Source organism: Macrotis lagotis, chromosome 1, assembly GCF_037893015.1.
Source record: "Macrotis lagotis isolate mMagLag1 chromosome 1, bilby.v1.9.chrom.fasta, whole genome shotgun sequence".
Classification (NCBI taxonomy): domain Eukaryota; kingdom Metazoa; phylum Chordata; class Mammalia; order Peramelemorphia; family Peramelidae; genus Macrotis; species Macrotis lagotis.
Genome location: NC_133658.1, coordinates 798539268 through 798557380, shown reverse-complemented (window position 1 = coordinate 798557380; position 18113 = coordinate 798539268). Strand labels below are relative to the sequence as shown.

Here is an 18113-nt window from a genome sequence, read left to right as displayed (position 1 = left end):
TTGTTGAATTTCTAATCCTGAAAAAGCACAAGAGACATACCATATTTATCGGTGTGTACAAATCCTTAAATTTTTTGTTTAGATTCCCAAACCTACTAACTCTCAAAAAAACAAATGCCATCTAATCCATGAATTGACTGAGTTACAGGTAGATTTTTGCAGTGTTTTAGAGTGTTAGGGTGAGATAGAAGTTTTGGGTAAGGGAGGGGATAGAAAAGCACTTTGTTCCTTTTGAAAGAACAATTCTAAATTGTCAGAAATTCCCATGTTACTTGACAAAACTTAAAATATCAATTCTTTGTCCAGATCCAGAAATGTGGAAAATAATGTCATCAATAAACCCTTTTTCAAAGAGACAAATAGGTAATAATAAGACAAGATAAGATTTGCATTGAGAGATTTAAAAGTCTTTGCCATGAGGTCTTAGGCAGCTTAGCACCATCTTCTGGCTAGAGTTGGGACAGAGAGCTGTCTGTTTCTTTATAGCTAGTTTTCTACAAGAGATTCTTCAGTCTGAGTAAATAAAAAAGGGCAACATTTATATTTAGTACATTAGGAAGAAACCCATTGAAATAAGCAGTACAAAAGGGCCCAACATTTTATAGAGACTGTAGCTCAGACAATGCAACTGACTTGCCAAGTGTAACTATAAATGGTAGAACCAGGTTGTTAGTCAATAAATATTGATTAAGCATCTACTATGTAGTGATGATGTTTGTCCTTCATTATCGAAGAAAACCATACCATCAGGGAGGCAATGCCATGAAAAGTATATGAATTGGATTTGAGTGAAGGGATTTTGTGCTAAGTCACCAACCTCACTTTCTCCTCCAGAGTCATCTCAGTTCAGCGACCAAATATGCTAACCTCCATAACCAAACTTAAACCATTCCATTTACCCCAGCTCTATAACTAACCATATTGTTCCCTGTGTCTTTGTTATGCCATGATGTCAGCTACCCTGTTCTGTTCTTTCTTCTTTACTCCCTAAAACCCTATAAAAGAAAACTGTCCCTCTCCCTCAGGGTCTCAGATATCTGAGGAAACTGAGATCCAATTCATCAATTTATGCTATATTAATTGGTCATGTTCAGAAGCTTTGTGCCTTAATTTACCTTATTTTTAACAGTTACATTGGAAAAATGGGGTGCATTCCAGTACATCTACAATTCCAAGTCTTATTTCTGAAAGCCATTCAATCCCTTTAATTTTTATAGTCTGATACTCTCATAGCAGCTATTGCTGCTTTGCAGTCTCCCAATCTCTCACTTCTGTGAGAGCCCTTCAGGGTAGTTCTTCTAATCTAATCATAACCCAGAACCCACAGTAATATTCAGTGTGTGGGTACCATTAAGAAAATCACCTTCTCCTAATGTTTCCCTTACCCATCTCTCTTACCTTGGCCATGGTACAATGGCTGATGAATAATAGTATATTGACTCATCCATTTATCATAGTGCATAAGATGAACAGGCTGGGATATTTGCAATTAGAATCAAATATTTTATTGACTGTTCCAAATCTGTCTTCCTTCCTAATTCATTGTTCCTGTTAAGGGTACCAATATTCCTTCCATCACCCAGTTTTCTTGTCTTGATGTCATCTTCAACTCTTTCCTCTTCCTCTTTCCACATATTGTTTCAGTAGCCAAGTCTTTTTTTAGTGGATGGGAGGCAGTCAAGTGCCTTGCCCATACCTAGTGAGTTGTCTGAGGTCAAATTTGAACTCCAATCCTTTGGACTCCAGGATTGGTGCTCTATTCTCTATATCACCCTAGCTGGTTCTGTTGCCTAGTCTGTCTTTTTTTCCATTTTTTAAAAAATTTAAGTCAATGGAGTTAAGTGACTTGCCCAAGGTCACACAGCCAGTTATTAAATGTCTGAGGTCGGATTTGAACTCAGGTACTCCTGACACCAGGGCTGCCCCTATGTTGTCTAGTCTTTTATTCTTTTTTCACAACTTCTTTCATCTGTCTCTTTATCTCTACTTACATGGCTGTTATCCTAATCCCAACTCACATTAACTTTCACAGAGCCTCTTAATTGGTTTCCTTGCCTTGAGTCTGCCCCCCCCAATCCATCTTTTACATAGCTGCCAGAGTGATTTCATATGACTATGTCTCTCCTTACTCAGTAGATGACAGTGATATGCTCTAATGATTCTAAGATCAAATAGAGGATGTTCCCAAACTTAACTTCAAACTAATAAAGCATAAAATCCCTCCATACTTTCACACCTTTGGCCAAGCTACATTTCTAATGATATATATTACTTACTACCGTTTTTGTACTCTCCAGGTACAGTTAATCACACTTGCCTTATTACTGTTCTTTGTACACACGGTTTTATCTTTTTGCTTTGTGTTGGCTTTGCCCTCTGTCCATTAGAGAGTCCTCTCAAGCACTGTCTCCTCCCTTACATATTCCCCCTTGATCTTTGTATCCTCCTTATTTAATAACCTATTCATTTATCAATACTGTGTCTCTCCCTTTGAATATAAACTTGGAGGCAGGAACTATTTTGTTTTTAATTCATAGTCCCAGGAGGTAATGGAGGGAGTGCACAATAATTGACTTGGTGGTTAATTGATTTACCATTATAGGGAACTTCCAAAGAATGAAATTACAGATTTTTTTTTAGAATTTCATCTGTATAATTTTAACATTTCCAAACTTAAATGAATTCCTGATAGAAATCCAAAAAACAATGAAGTAAAAGATTAGAATGCAATACATTACAAAAACAGTTCTAAAGTTCTAAACTTAAGAATTGGAAAAAGGTAAACATTTCACCATTAAATATTTATTTGGCAAATAGCACAAAAAAACCTCTCCAAAAAACTTTTATCCCTAAAATATGACATGTAAACATTTTGCTCACACAGGTTTGCACACTCCCAACAAATTGCTTAAAAGTTGTTGAACTTAGGGGTGGCTAGGTGACACAGTGGATAAAGTACCAGCCCTGGAGTCGGTTGTACCTGGGTTCAAATCCGGTCTCAGACACTTAATAATTACCTAGCTGTGTGGCCTTGGGCAAGCCACTTAACCCCATTGCCTAGCAAAAACCTAAAAAACAAACAAAAAAAAAAAAACAAAGTTGTTGAACTTAAAAAGAAACATCCCAAATTTTCTCTTTTTCCATGATGACAACTGACTGTTATTATGCCTAACACATTTGACCTAACCTTTTTGAAGTAAGATGTCATTAAAAGTATTTCTTTGCTAGCTTTTATTTTTACATAACCTTCATTTCATAGACTTTTCCATTTCTTGATGATGATGATGATGATGATGATAGTTGTCCTTCATTTTTGAAGAAGACCATGACATCAGGGAGGTGATATCATGACAGGCATGTGAATTGAATTTGAGTGAGGGGTGCTGTGCTAAGTCACCAGCCTCACTTTCTCTCCGGAGTCATCTGGGTCCAGTGGCCAGATAGGAATCAGGATGGCTAGAGATGGCTCTGGATGCGAAGCAGTCCAGGTTAAGTAACTTGCCCAAAGTCACACAGTTAGTATGTGACTTATATTAACTTTTTTGACTGCCAACTCATTGAATCTTAGTCTGAGGCTGGATTCAAACTTCCATCCTCCTGAATTCAAATCCAGTGGTCTATCCACTATGCCATTTCCTCTATATTTATCTTTTCAAAGTAACTCAATTCTTCTTAATCCTTGGAATTGAATACTTTTAATTTGTAGAAGCCAGAATTCTTTTTTTTAAATAAATAGAAAAACCATTAGAACAATATTAATGGAAAATGAAGAAAAGAGGAATAATTGATAGAGCAGATTCCTTTTGGAAGTGATAATAGAGTATAATCAAAATGCAGGTAGAAATGATTAGCTTTTGAAAGAAAGGGTGCTAATTCTACTGGACAGAAAGAAGGAGAAATATTATAAAGAAGCAGGAGTTTTGGAGTGGAGAAGAAGGTGGGAGAGATTGTATCCTTATTCTCAGGAAAATAGCTACTAATGGATGGCATTGGGCAATGGAAGAAACAGAATTTTGAAGAATGGAAAAAATTTGTTGTGGATATTACATTAGGGAAAGCTACAAAATTAATGGAATGAACAATGGAGATCCAGCTGGGTTTCAGAGACATGACTTTTTTTGGTAGACTTGGTGAATATAGAAGTCAGTGGAAGTAGCTAGTAATGTAATATTCAGTAGTATTAGGAGCAGCTGGGAAGATGGGTTGGGTGGATATTGAAGGCCATATGATGTGGAGTCAGTTAAATCGTCATTTGTACCATCATAATGGGATTTCAGTATTCATGTTCCAAATGTAATAGATACATTAAAATTAAGTTTTTCCTAACACAGGAAAAAGTTGGAAACAGATGATAATAATTTGTACCATATATGCAATAGGAATTGCTGAGGAGTTTTAGTCAGGTTAATCAATTTGCTTGATTGACTTGAAGAATGCTTCCAAGTTTTGTTCTATTTCTTACTGTGAAGATGCGCTTTTCTTTTTACTCTTGGCTTTTATTGTTCCATCTAGTTCCAGTGAACCATAGGCATCAGAACTTATTCCTGCAGAAGTGTAGTTAGTTCCTGTCTGGTATAGTCTGTTTGGTAATTTATTAACTTAGCTGAACTGGGCTATCCAGTGAATTGGTTCAGGAAAATATTTAGGTATTTTGTTAGAAGGATTTAGATAACTGAAACAAAGACAATAGTAAAAGTTATTCTTTATATAGATCATGAATAAATACAACATTCATGTTGGGAGGTAGGACAAGAATTTTTATTTGTATTTAATAAGTGAGAAAATTTAAGGTTTGAAATAGTGAAATAACTTTTTTAGAGTCATGTGTTACAGCTAGTAACTATTAGAACTGGAATTTGAAGCTAGGGCCTGGCTTTTCCTCAAGAATCAAACTCAGATTTAAATCCTGACCTGAACAGAGATTCATATGCATATATCTGTGGGGAGATCATTAAGTGTCTGAGACTGGATTTGAACCCAAGTACTCCGGACTCCAGGGCCGGTGCTTTATCCACTACACCACTTAGCCGCTTGATTATTTAATGTTTGTGATTCATATACACAAATATGGGACAGTATGAGACACTTCCTTCCCCAGCAGAGATTTTAGCCCGTGACAAACCATTCTGTGTTGTGAAGTAGCCTGAAATACTAAGGGGTTAAATGATTTGCCAGAGTCACATAAATAGTGCCAGAAGGAGTATTTAAAAACAGATACTTCTGCCTCTACCTAGCATTCTATCCAGTAGTAAACTCCTTTTAGTATCTTCCCTGTAATTTATAATCTTATACCTGAAGTATCAGACTCCCAAAGTATACTTACTGTAAGCTACCTGTAGAGCTCATGAGTGGGCCTGAACCAGGTTAAAATGCAGTTGGAAAATTTTAAAGAAGTAAATAAAAACACATTGTAGCATAGTGGATTTGAGACCACATGAATGTTTCTCTTTGATTCTGACATCACTGGTCTTAGATTGTTGCCCAGAGCACCAAGGGGTTATGATTTGTCCAGGGTCACATAATAGCATAATCTAGTAGATAGATTTCATACTAACCTCAAAACCTGGAAGATCTAGATTCAAGTCTCTTTTTTGACACAGGGTTTAGATGTGTAAGAAGGAAAAATTATCTTTTAATATTTAGTTGGTGAATTGAAACCCAAACTGCATTAACATACCTTCCAACATTAATAAGTTTGATTTAAACAAGATATTAAATTATTCTCCCCTATAACTGACAAGAGTTAGCCATCATTAATACAATTCTGTCAAAAGGGAAAATGGCTTTTTCTGGAGTGTCGATTATGAAATTCAAGTTGTTAATTCTCTTTTCATATCTATACCTTGAATTTTAAAAGAAAAGGTTAGTGACTTAATAAATAGTATAGTATAGTATAATTACAACATTCATGTTGGGGGATGTAGGACAAAATTGTTTTTGTTTTTAAATTTATTTTTTTGAATTAATATGTAAAGATAGTTTTTAGCATTTTTTTAAAATAAGATTTTTGAGTTCCATGTTTTTCTGCTTCCCTCCCTTCTCTTCCCCTCCTTATGACAGTGAGTAGTTGGATCAGGGTTATATATGTGCAGTTTTGTTTATCATATTTCAATATTAGTCATGCTGTAAAAGAAGAATCAGAGGCAAAGTGGTACAAAAGCCATGAGAAAGGGAAAAAACAATTTTAAAAAGTAAAAATAGTGCTGTAATCTGAATTCAGACTCCATAGTTTTTTCCTGGACGTGGATGTCATTGTCTATCTCTCTTAAATTAACTTAATGGATCCGTACCAAGAAATGTTCCTGGTTCATGATTAGAAATCAATGATTTTCCTGTCTGGAAATCAATATAAAAAATAATATCTGTCACATGATAAATTTTTAATTTAGAATTTTATATTTCATTCCTGAAAACTGTTAATATATTTCCTGTTAAGGTTCTTGGTTCTAAGGAGTTGAACTTATTTATAGTTTTCTGAAGATTTTCCACAGTAAAAGAATGTGTTTTATAGGTGTGATATTCATCTTTCAGGAAGATAGAGCTATCTCTGTTTTTATTTTTCTTCCAATTGCATTGGGAATATATTTTTTCTCCAACTTTGAGGTAGAAAATCTTAATGTACACAGAAAAGTAGGAAAAGATGTAAAGTTCAAGATGTGGATTGTTCCCAGGGAAGATGATCCCCTATTGATGTGTTTTTGAATACTGCTATTATATTCTGCTGAGTAAATGGTAGACACAAAAGAAGCACAAAAAAATACCTTCTGACCTTCAAGCATAAGAAAAAAGAATTTGTAGAACTGGGAGTTATAGATCTGGAAGGAAACTTAGAGGTCATCTGACCTAATGACTTCCCTTTACAGAAGAGGAAATTACATCCAACCTAGAGAGAAGGCAAGGACTTTGCCCCAAATCACATAGCAATGGTCTTATTTATCGCTGTTTCTTTGAAAGTCACATGTGATAGAATTATGAAGCAATGTATGGCAAAAATGTAATCAGGTGCCATAATGTATGGCATAGATCTAAGCTTAGAGGGAACCCAGAAAAGAGAAAGCTCAATGTAAGGTTGAACTGTTGAAAAAGGTTTTGTGACGAGAATATGATATGCCACTCTTTGTGTTTACTCCTTGCCTTCAAGAAGATTTACTGTGAAACAGTAGAAATAACACTGGAAGGGCGGCTAGGTGGTGCAATAGATAGAGCACCAGCCTTGGAGTCAGGAGTACCTGAGTTCAAATATGGTCTCAGACACTTAATAATTACCTAGCCATGTGGCCTTGGGTAAGCCACTTAACCCCATTGCCTTGAAAAAAAATCTAAAAAAAAAAAGAAATAACACTGGGGTGGAAGGAAGTTCAGAATATTAAAATTCTTAGTCAGTTACTAACTTTGTGACTCTGGTACCCTTTCCTGCTACAAAACATTAATCTGAGTAAAACACTCAAATTATTTGGGGAATTATTCTGCACTGACCATTTAGAGAGAATCCTATCTGCCTAAATAGAGAATTAGTACATATTGGATTATCTTTTAGCTGAACCCAGTATTTGAAGCCCTTTGAATTTGGGGATTTAATGGCTATCATTTAGAGCAAATAGTTAACCTTTTCTTTCATTCTTGATTTTTGAGGCATCTTTATGAAGTATTCATATTTGATTTTACTTTGTGTCTAGAAACCAGTTGAAAATGGAAATAGGCAAGTTACCCTTTGTTCTGATTATAGCTTATCTTGCTATAAGTTGCTGTGTTATTCAGTCTCAAGTCATTGATTAAATTCACACAGTAATATAGCCCTGCTTGATAAGCTAATATAGCAGTCAAAATAGTACTACTATATGTGGTTGAAATTGACCACACTTTAATGTGAAATTTTTACTATTTGAACACTATTGGATAAAATTCCAGGATATACAAACTCTTCTGTCTGTTAATAGTTAAGATTTCTTGATTCATTTCAGTACCATAATTTGTTTAGCTATGTATCTTTGCAAGGCTCTGTTCATTTTTATGTTGCTTCTTCAACAACTGTCATGATTTTTATGGGAAGATAGCCAAAAAAATAAAAAATGAAAAACAACTGTTTATAAAATCTTTTTATTCAGAAGGTAAGATAGGACTATGGGCATTGGGCTAGTGAAATACCATTTCTCTGTGTCTTTCTTGCATAGATCCTTTATCTAATTTTCTAGTTGTCAGCTAATTGAATTTTTTTTCTTAATTTCCTTGTTTGATAATGTATATAAGGTAAGCATTTTAAAACAGACTTCTTCCATTGTCTTTCTAGATAGACAATTCAAATGAGAGATTTTAGTTTATGCTCCTTTTAGTAGCTAGCCATAATGTAGAACTTTTGGCATTTATTGCCAACTGTATGGCTTCAAATGAAACAGATAAAATCTGTTTGTATCAAATAACATGAATTCTTTGTTGTTTTTAAAACACATTATCCTAAAACTCTTTTTACCTTTTGGCCCATTTAAATGCTTTAGCAAAATCTGAGATAAAATCTTTAAAATTCTTAATTTACAATAAAATTAGAGTATTAATGAATTATCTAATAAATTTTAACATATTGAACCTTTATTTAAGATTGATTTTTTCATATTTAATGAGGCCTTCTGAGAACAGATTTTCATGCCTTTTATATTTCCTAGATTATAGAAGCAATATGACTTCATGAAAATCATATTGTATGTATACTGTATATTAATATTAATGAAGAAACTGAAGTTGAACATTATATTTTTAGCTATTCTTGGAATAGATTTGGGTAGCACAAGCTAACTTGATTTTGATATAGAAGACCTGATTCTTTTCTTTTTTAAAATTTTTTATTTCTATAAGGCAATAGGACTAAAAGTGACTTGCCCAAGGTCACACAACTAGGCAATTATCAAGGGTCTCAGGCTGGATTTGAACTCAGCTCCTCCTGATTACAGGGCTGGAGTTCTATCCACTGTACCACCTAGCTGCCCTTCATACCTGGTTTTCATACTGATAGTATATGTTTTTTGGTTTGGCTTTATTTTGGGCAATTCACTTAACTTCTGAGTTTTTAAAAGGAAGACTTTTGACTAGATGAACTCCAAGGTCCAAACTAGCTCTAAAAAAATTTCTGTTTTCTATGATTTCTCTAAGGGATAGGCAAAAATTTGTAACTTACCCTTATTCTATGCCCCATACTTATGGGGGGGAAGAAAAACCAAAAATCTGAGCCTCTTAGATATAAACTTTTGGTCTTCAGAAAAGTTCTATTGGGGAGTATAAGAGCTTTGTCAAAAAGAATATTAATGTATATTCAGGAGAACAAATGTATTTTTAAACAGTTGTATGGATGACATGAAATGTATGTAATTTTGAGATTTAATTATATCTATCTGCAAAGAGACAACTCTGGAAAGGAACTACATATAGAAACAAGCAGAATTGTATTAGACAAGAAGATATGGGGTCCTAAGAACTGGAGGTTTTTAATCATATGCCATTACATAGACTTCATTGATAGGAAGTACCTGTTACATAGATGACATTGGGTTGCAGGTAGAGGACACAAAAACCAAGGAGCTTCTGTGAGGACAGGCTGAGAGGAGAGGTGTTAATAGAGCTGGTTCACAGTTAAAGTTAATACAAAGTAATTGACAGAGTAGCAACTGTTGATAACCTTGTAAGATATGTAAAGGCCCAGGTAGGAGCTGGCACCTGGAGCTGAGATTGAAGAAAGAGTCATTCTGTTAGATGATCTTTGGAGACCACTTTTCAAAAGCTTGAATGTAAAAGATGGAATATTATGTGTGTGGCAGGGAATTGCTATAAGATCACTTTGACTGGAACAAAATGTGTATTAAGAGGAATAATATGACTGAAAAGGTAGATGGTGTGTATACATATATATATGTATGTATATATATGTATGTGTATATATATATATATCGTGGAAGATCAAAGGGCTTGTAAGCAAGGGGTTTTAAACCTTTTCATGTATCATAAACCCCTTTGGTACACTGGTGAAATCTGTGGAGCCTTTCTAGAATGTCTTTAAATGCATAAAATAGAATTTTTAAAGGAAATCAATTATATTAAGTTGCCATAATCAAAATAATTTAAAAGCCAAGTTCATGGATCCTGTGTTTTAACATCCTGTCCAATAAGCAATAGGAAAAATGGAAAATTTTCAATAGGATGTTGTTAGGAGATTGTACCTGAACAATGTCCAAATGGAGATCTCTAACTGGTATATAGTAATATGGGACTAGAGTTAAGGTCAGAAATTAGAAGTGGCTTTGTAGAGTTGGATCTTCTTCATAGAGGCAATTGCACCCATGGGAGTTGATGAACTCACCAAAGGAGAATAGAGAATGAGAAAGGAATACAGGAAATAGTCATAGAAGATACCCACAAGTAAAGAAACAGAAAGAGGATTAGCCACAGAAATAACAGTGAGAGTAGTCAAGTCAGAGGAGAATTGGGAAAAAGCAGTGTCACAGAAGTCTGTGGAGAACAGTATAGGGGGAGGATGTTAAAAATCGTAGATAAAGAATTTAAATGGCCATTGGATTTAGCAATGAACTGGAAACTGGAGAGAGAATTTCATTTGAGAGATAAGGTTAAAAGCCAAATTGCCAGACATTAAGGAGTGAGAGGAAAGGAGTATAGTGTAGACATCCATTTCACAGTATTGTTCAGATGCAAACATTTTGTAAGGATTATAAAACATGGCTTTATAAATGTGAAAAGTTAATTAAATTTGGCTTCCTATTCCAATACACCATTATGATTGCAGGGCCTGATTTTTAAGTAATAGATTGTTTCCTGAATTTTTCATTTAATATGTTCATCTATAGTGTTCCAGGAAGAAAATTCATAAAAAGATCATAAATTATGTTTCATGATATTGGAACATTTCTTAGAATGTTTTATGGGCTCAAAAGCAGAGGTTTAGCCAACCTCCCAGATTAAAGTGTAAAACAATAAATAAAGATTCAGTAGAAGAGAGACAATGTTAATAGGTGTTTTTCTAAGTCAATAAATGGTCCACAAAAATCCTTTTTATTTGCCCTAAAGGAGATAATATGATAGATAGATATATATAAAGAGAGAGAGAGAGTGAGTGAGAGTAGGAATTCAGATCCAACAGATAGGGCTGGGAATAATTTCAGACAAAGTAAACATTTAAGCAAAGACAGAGTACTGAGGAAACTGAGACAAACAGATTAAGTGACTTGCCCACGGTCACACAGCCAGTGTCTAAGGTCAAATTTGAACTCCTGGCTAAAAGCCTGACCCTCTATCCACTGTGCCATCTAGCTGCCCTTCTAACTTTGCTAATCAGGCAGTAAATAGCCACAGGTTTTGAGCAGATCAGTTCTATGCATGGAAGGTTAAGTCTGGAAGCCTATTAAGGGTTATTTTGAGGGTAGGCAAAAAGTAAAGGCAAGAAGGCTATTACAGTACAGCAAAATGATAAAAGGGCTCTAGAAGTGGTAGTAAAGAGATTTTTTTTCCTAGGGAAAGTAAGTTTCTGTCTTGGTTTATACTGGTGTGTTTACTCAATCCTTGCTTTGTTAATACTTTCTTTCTTCTCCCCCTCTAGCTTTTCCGACGTGTGGCAGCAGCCTTGCCTGGGATGGAGAGCACACAGGACAAAAGCAGAGAAGACAGTATCCTTCATGTTTTCATCAATGTGGCTTAAGAGAGTTTTATTTTTAACACCAACATTGTGAGGGCAGGTTGGGAGGAGAATGATGCTGCCTTTAACAGGAAATGCAGAGCTCTGCTTAATCAAGGCATGTACCCCCAGCATAGTCCTAGTGGTGCCCTTGAATTGATAGTCAGGAAGCTATTCCCAGATCTCCTGCTCCTGCATGGTCTAGCCTAGTGACTGGAGACCCTCTCTAGAAGAGCTACTAGTCATTTCTCTACCCTCCTTCCCTTTCAGTTTCCTGTGTCATGCTGACATGGAATAATGGAACAGATAGTAGAGATGCCATTTGGTTAGACACAGCTATGTTGAGTATTGCTGGAGATGTGAGTTCTGGACCACACTGAGATAACATATTTACCTCTTAAAAGAAAGGATTCTCCAAGGGCATTGATTGGCAGCTATAGACTCCCACTGTTTGTTGTCTTCAGTGTTTTAAAGTCCTGTCCCACCTAATCTGTTCACTTTTACTCCCATTAGGTATTTGGGTTTGCCTGTATATATGTCTAATAAATAGCTCAACAAAATTGTTAACTTTTTGTGGGCAGGGAAAAGTATCTTTTTTTGTAAAAGTGTCCTAGTCCAGCTAGGAGATCCTGAAGGCAGGAATATGTATCTCAACTCCCAGCCTGCTTGTTGTCTGGTCTTGAGCAGACTCATTCACTTCAGATACATAGCTTCTGCATAATTGAAATGAAAGTGATGTGAGACTTCTACCTTCTACCTTTACTTATGACAGAAGTCTATGAAGAGTATACCTGGTAAACTGGTCAGCACCATAGACCTGATAGCCCTGAGTCAATCTACCATCATCAGTGCCAGGGGCTCTTTCTTACATGCAGTCTATCCTTAAAGATGTTTGAAGAGGTACAAATCAAAATGTCCAGGTGCTTTTAGAGCCCAGTAAAGGGTTTTGTTTTTGTTCTGCCTGTTCCTTCCCAGCACCACATATTGCCTTTATTGTAGAGGGCAAGTGTGAATGTCTGCAATTAGGTGGTGGCTTCATTTGGGAACTGAGAGTAGATTGCTATCTTCTCATTTATTCTTTCTTAACTTGTGTTTCCTTCAGTGATTGACATAAAACTGGAAAAGCCTCAGGAGCCACCAGTTAACGAAGGAGGCTGTTCCTGCTAATACCACATGGTTCCTTGAATCCTTCCCCAGAACCTCACTGCTTTTGCCCCCTTATTCTTCATTGACTGCAGTGTGAATATTGGCTTGAACCTTCCCCCTTCAGTAATAACGTATTGCGATTCATCATTGCTGGCTGTCTCGTGGAGATGATCTATTAGCTTCACAAGCACACACACATACACACACACACACACACACACACACACATGCATATGCACACATGCCCCACACACATGCACATACACACCACACACACATTCTCTCACACTCTCAATATGTCAGTGTCTTCATTATTTATATAAAAAAGCCAAAATATTCCAGCATATTCCAGTGATAACTTTAAAAACTAGGTACATTTTCTTAACATTTGTTCCTTTTTTTAAAATATGTTTATGATAGTGCACTTTGAAATTATGGAAATCTTAAAGGTCTGAGTTTGACTTGGTTAAGGAGCAATATGTTCAGAATAGCACTCACCTGATCTTTCCCTCTCTCTCCCCCACTATTCCCCCAAACCAACCTGCCCCTGATACCATTTCCTTGCCTCACAAAGCAAATTAGATGTAGCCCATTAGCAGTCAAGGCAGGCAGATTTGGTGTATCTGAGTCAGCCTTCAGCATTAGGTATAACCCCAGCCCCTGTCCTTGGGCAAAGAGTGATACAACAAACCTTTTTCTAGCTCATTCCATGGAATTCCCTTGAGACAAAGCCAACTGGCATTATGGAAAAGACAGCTTTGATGGGGGGATAGGTTTAGGGAATGATCCTTTTGAATGAGTCAGCTTGAACACACTAAAGGGAGCCAGTTAATAGTGACTGACAGTCTCTCTGAACAAGAGAAATGATTCCCTTCATATAAGCTTATCTAAACACTGCAAGCAGAAAACAACCAGGTATTTCCATTCATGTTGCATTTTATAAAATAATTGTATCCACTCCTAGTGGTAAAATTGAAAAGATCTTGTAGACATTCCCATCAAATTTTAAGACTATTAAGTGGGAGCTATTACAGTAATGAGAAACCTTTTAATAGCAACAGATCCTTTCCCCTTCTTTCTCTATCTTTAATGCAGTGCAGTGACAAGGCACTGTCTAAGCATAACTTCCCAAAGAAGTGGAAGGAGTTCAGGTTTTGCCCTGGTATAACTGGCAGGAAAGGTTCTGAACAAAAGGACAAAAACCCTCAGAAGAATAGCACATACTTTGCTCAGGACATTTGAGGTCAAGTTGGAGAGAGTAGCAGTTTGCTTATAAGCCCTCAAAGTCTTTGTGTACAAGGAGAGAGAAGAAATGAAATGCAAGATTATGCAGGCGTATGCCATTAATTTCTGGCCTTTTTATGTTGGGTCTTCCAAGTAGGTTTGGTTTTTTCCATTAGATCTGTATAGTTTGGTTAATTAACCAGGAATTTAGTTTTATATTTAACTAAGCTACAACAATTATACAATTAACAATTTTTCCTTTGGTGATATTTATTTCCTTGCCTTTGTTCCTTTTTTTAAAAAAAATTACTTCCCATCTTTTTGGCTGTTGTGTCAAGGAATCTGTCTAGAGCTTGGTCAGTGTGGCGATATGTAGCGCCTCCCCACCCTTAAACCACCATCCCCCCCCCCACACACCCCGGATAAAACACTGCAAACAATATACTAGGAGTGCACCCTTTATCCTTTACTAGTTATTGTGAGATTGCTGTGTAAGTCAATAAACACTTTTGTAAATACATTGTTTGCAGAAAGAGAATTGCGGAGTTATTAGTGCAGGATGGCCATTCTGGAATCTGTTGTAAACATTACTTAACATAATATAATAAAGGTGAAATTTCAATGAAACATCATCCCCCCCCCCATCCTTCGCCCTTCAAAAACTAATAAACTGGGAAGATCCCCACCTACTTCTTTTCCTCCCCAGACCCTCTTTGTCACCAGGAAGTATGCCCCAAGTGCTTGGATTATGGAATGAAATGAAAGAGTCCATCAATTGGGGTTTCAGAACTAGCATTAGTCTTCATACCAATAGCTTACATTAAAAAAAAAAAAGGCAAATTGGGATGGAAAGTGCTTTTATAATGCAATATTGTTGTTAAAGGCAAGTTTTTTTGACATGGCATGTCCTGAAATAAATATTAATTAAATATGGCATGGATCAATCCTTTTTTAGGGTTCTGGTGGGGTAGGGAATTGTTCTTTCTTTGCTTTCATGAAAACATTGGATCCTTTGTATATTTCTTAAGGAAGGTAAGTTTGTAGTTTTTGATATAGAACTAAGTATTCTTAGGGAGAAAGGTGACTTAAGGATTTTAAACTGTAGTGGAGATGTCTTTTTGTGTTACAGAATATTTTTTAAACAACCACATTATTTGCTGCAATAAAATATGAGTATAACACAAAAGAAAACCTATGATTATTCCCTTCCCCACCTTTTCCTCTCGGCCCCTAGCTCCACCTTGTAAATTGTCCTAGATTTGAGAACCTAATGTTCAGTGGAGTCTACTAACTTGGTTTTAATAGTAATAATTAGGAAAGATCCTGATTATTTGAGTTCACTTGAGGTAGAATTAGCTGACATCACATATAAAATGGAGAGACTCATACTAGTACTGTCTATCTTAAGTTATAAGAAAAGCACTGAGAATTTTAAATTATTACATAAATGTAAGTTGGTAGTAGTATGATCATCATCATTCTTGTACTAAAGTTCTCATTTTGGTATGGAAGTGATGGTATTTCATTCTTTTTTTTTTTTTTTGGCAAGGCAAATGGGGTTAAGTGACTTGCCCAAGGTCCCATAGCTAGTAAGTGTTGAATGTCTAAGGCCGGATTAAGCTCAGGTCCTCCTGACTCCAGGGCCAGTGCTCTCTCTACTGTCTACCTAGCTTCGCATTGTGGAGGTGATGACTTCTCAAAGGTTCCCAGTAAAGCACAAGCTTTCCACAGTGGGAAGACTACAGAAATAGATTCAGTGATGGGCATAGTTCTGTCTTCCAAGGACCAGCCTTACTAAAGTACAGAAGGGCTCTTGAAGAGGTTGATGATGAGATTTTTTTGGTCAGCAACTCTTGAAAAAGTCTGATGAGGTGTGAGGGCATCTTGCCCACCTCAATGAGTACAGTGAGCATTTGTCTATATATAGCATTCTTTCTCATTAACTCAAGTGTAAACAGATGTAACAGTAAACTTCAGAGCTTTAAAAAATTAATATAGGATTTTCTTTTTTTTTTTTTTGCAAGGCAGTGGGGCTAAAGTGATTTGCTCAAGGCCACACGACTGGGTAATTATTAAGTGTCTGAGATCAGATATGAACTCAGATCCTCCTGACTTCAGGCTGGTGCTCTATGCATTGTGCCACCTTAGCTGCCCCTTCATTTCTCTTTTTTTTAAAAAAAGAAATAGGCCTCTGGGATTATCTGGCCTAATGGCTTTTGCAAGTCAGATAACAGTTCAGAGTGAAACTTGCAGAAGAGCACAGATTCTTTGTAACATATTTTAGACCAGATCCAAAGCCACCTCCATTTTTCAAAGAATCTTGTTTTCTACTACATTAAGACTTCCAACCCAGCTAACAGTTATTTGTTTCTTATTTGTCACTATCAGTTAAGTGTGAGCATAAAGAGATGTATCCAGCATGTTCCTTGATGAGGGGTTATTTTTTTCCCCAAGTAGTTTTAGTGTCAGAAAACAAAACATTGCCTAGGGAAGAATGTTTGATAGTTGTTATTTTGGACCCCTGTAAGACTAGAGAGAGAAATATTGCCTCAGTGTATCCCTACACGTCATGATAGACCAGGTAGTTTCAGGATCTTAACTCAAAAAAATAAATTGCCTACCAAATAGGAAGGCTATGAGAAACATAAATTTTCCATTTTCATTATGTTATAAAAGTAATATATTTCTGACCATGTAAGCAGTTTAATTTGCAAGTCATGGTAATGGGGCTTCTTTCTGAGCTAATAGAGAAGATATACCCACCAGGAAACAACCCTCCATCTCTATATTTTGCTGATAGAGCCCCCTGGCCTGGAGTCAGGAAGACAAAAGTATAAATGCATTCTCAGACAGGCCCTGTGTGACCCTGGACAGAGTCACTTAGCCCTGTTTGCCTCGGTTTCCTCAAAAATGAGATAAAGGAAATAACAAACCATTCCAATATCTTTGCCAAAACAATCTCTAAATAGGTTCATAGAGTCAGACAATGAACTACAAAACGTTTACACACAGTAATGCTTATTTCTGGCAGCTCTTAACTATTCTCAGCAGGCATATACATTTGCTGGCCCTTGTTCCTGTCTTCCCTCATTGTAATTTTCATTCTCAGCCTTCCGCAGATGATGTCTTATAAGTGACTCCATTCTCTTAATTATCCCATTTTGGGTCAGAAGATAGCTGTTGTGCCTTGAAAAATGCTTCTGGACCAAAGTACCTTGGAGGCAATGTAGAATAGTGGAAAGACACTGTTCTGGGATTCAAGAATCTGGCTTTGTCAGAACCCTGCCATTGCCTTTGGTAGTTTATTTCCCCTTTCTAGGCCTCAGCTTTTCCAGCCAATATAATGAGTATGTTGGACTGGATTCAGGACTGTTGATCCAGCCAAATGTTGAGGATACCATTGGGAAAAATGGAGCAATCTCTACCTTCAATTAGTTTACAATCTGTTTGGATTGGCAACAGCAACTGATGAATTAATACAAAATTTTGCAAAGTAATTTCAAGGAGGAAGAATTTATAACTAGAGAACTCATGAAAAGACTCATGAGGAAATAGCACTTGTACCCAGTTTGTGATCCTTGCAGTTCTGACCATTATCTTTCTCTGTTCTAAGATCTGTTTTTGGAGGACTTTGTTTTTATGAATTTCTGCCACTTATGGCACACTGACATATACCTTCTCCCATTTGATGCATTAGCAAAGACTGGAAGCTATGTCATAAGAGTCAAATAAGGACCTGTCTAATAGCCTAGTGGCCTTTTTCTGAATATGGCCATTAGCTTTCTTAATGGGAGGGAGCAAACCCTCTAACCTATTTATTTTCCATTTCAACACTAGCTCTCTATGTTGTATCTTTCTGGGTTTTAATGACTCGAGTAGGACTTATATCGTCTTCCTTTGCTTTTAACACAGCAATTGCTAAAGGGCCGACATGAGTGTGAGATGGATGGGAGCCCCTTAAGCTGAGAAAGCAGAAAGGTTGAACTGGAAACTTATGTACACAGAGACCATGTGCTTCTTTCTAAACCTCTTTGGGTTCTGTTATGTCTAGATAGGACTGGCTAATTAATGGAGG

General features: G+C 36.4%; 1 protein-coding gene across 2 annotated transcripts in view; it reads left to right on the top strand.

The window, feature by feature from the left end:
- RAB6A (RAB6A, member RAS oncogene family) overlaps positions 1 to 14972 on the top strand; it is a 67593-nt gene extending 52621 nt beyond the window's left edge. For both annotated transcript variants that reach the window (XM_074216846.1, XM_074216845.1), the window contains exons 7-8: positions 11594 to 11660; positions 12771 to 14972. In XM_074216846.1, the coding sequence (XP_074072947.1) occupies positions 11594 to 11660; positions 12771 to 12835 (132 nt within the window). In that variant the 3' untranslated portion in view covers positions 12836 to 14972. The remainder of the gene's footprint in view (positions 1 to 11593; positions 11661 to 12770) is intronic.
- The last annotated feature ends 3141 nt before the right edge of the window (positions 14973 to 18113 follow it).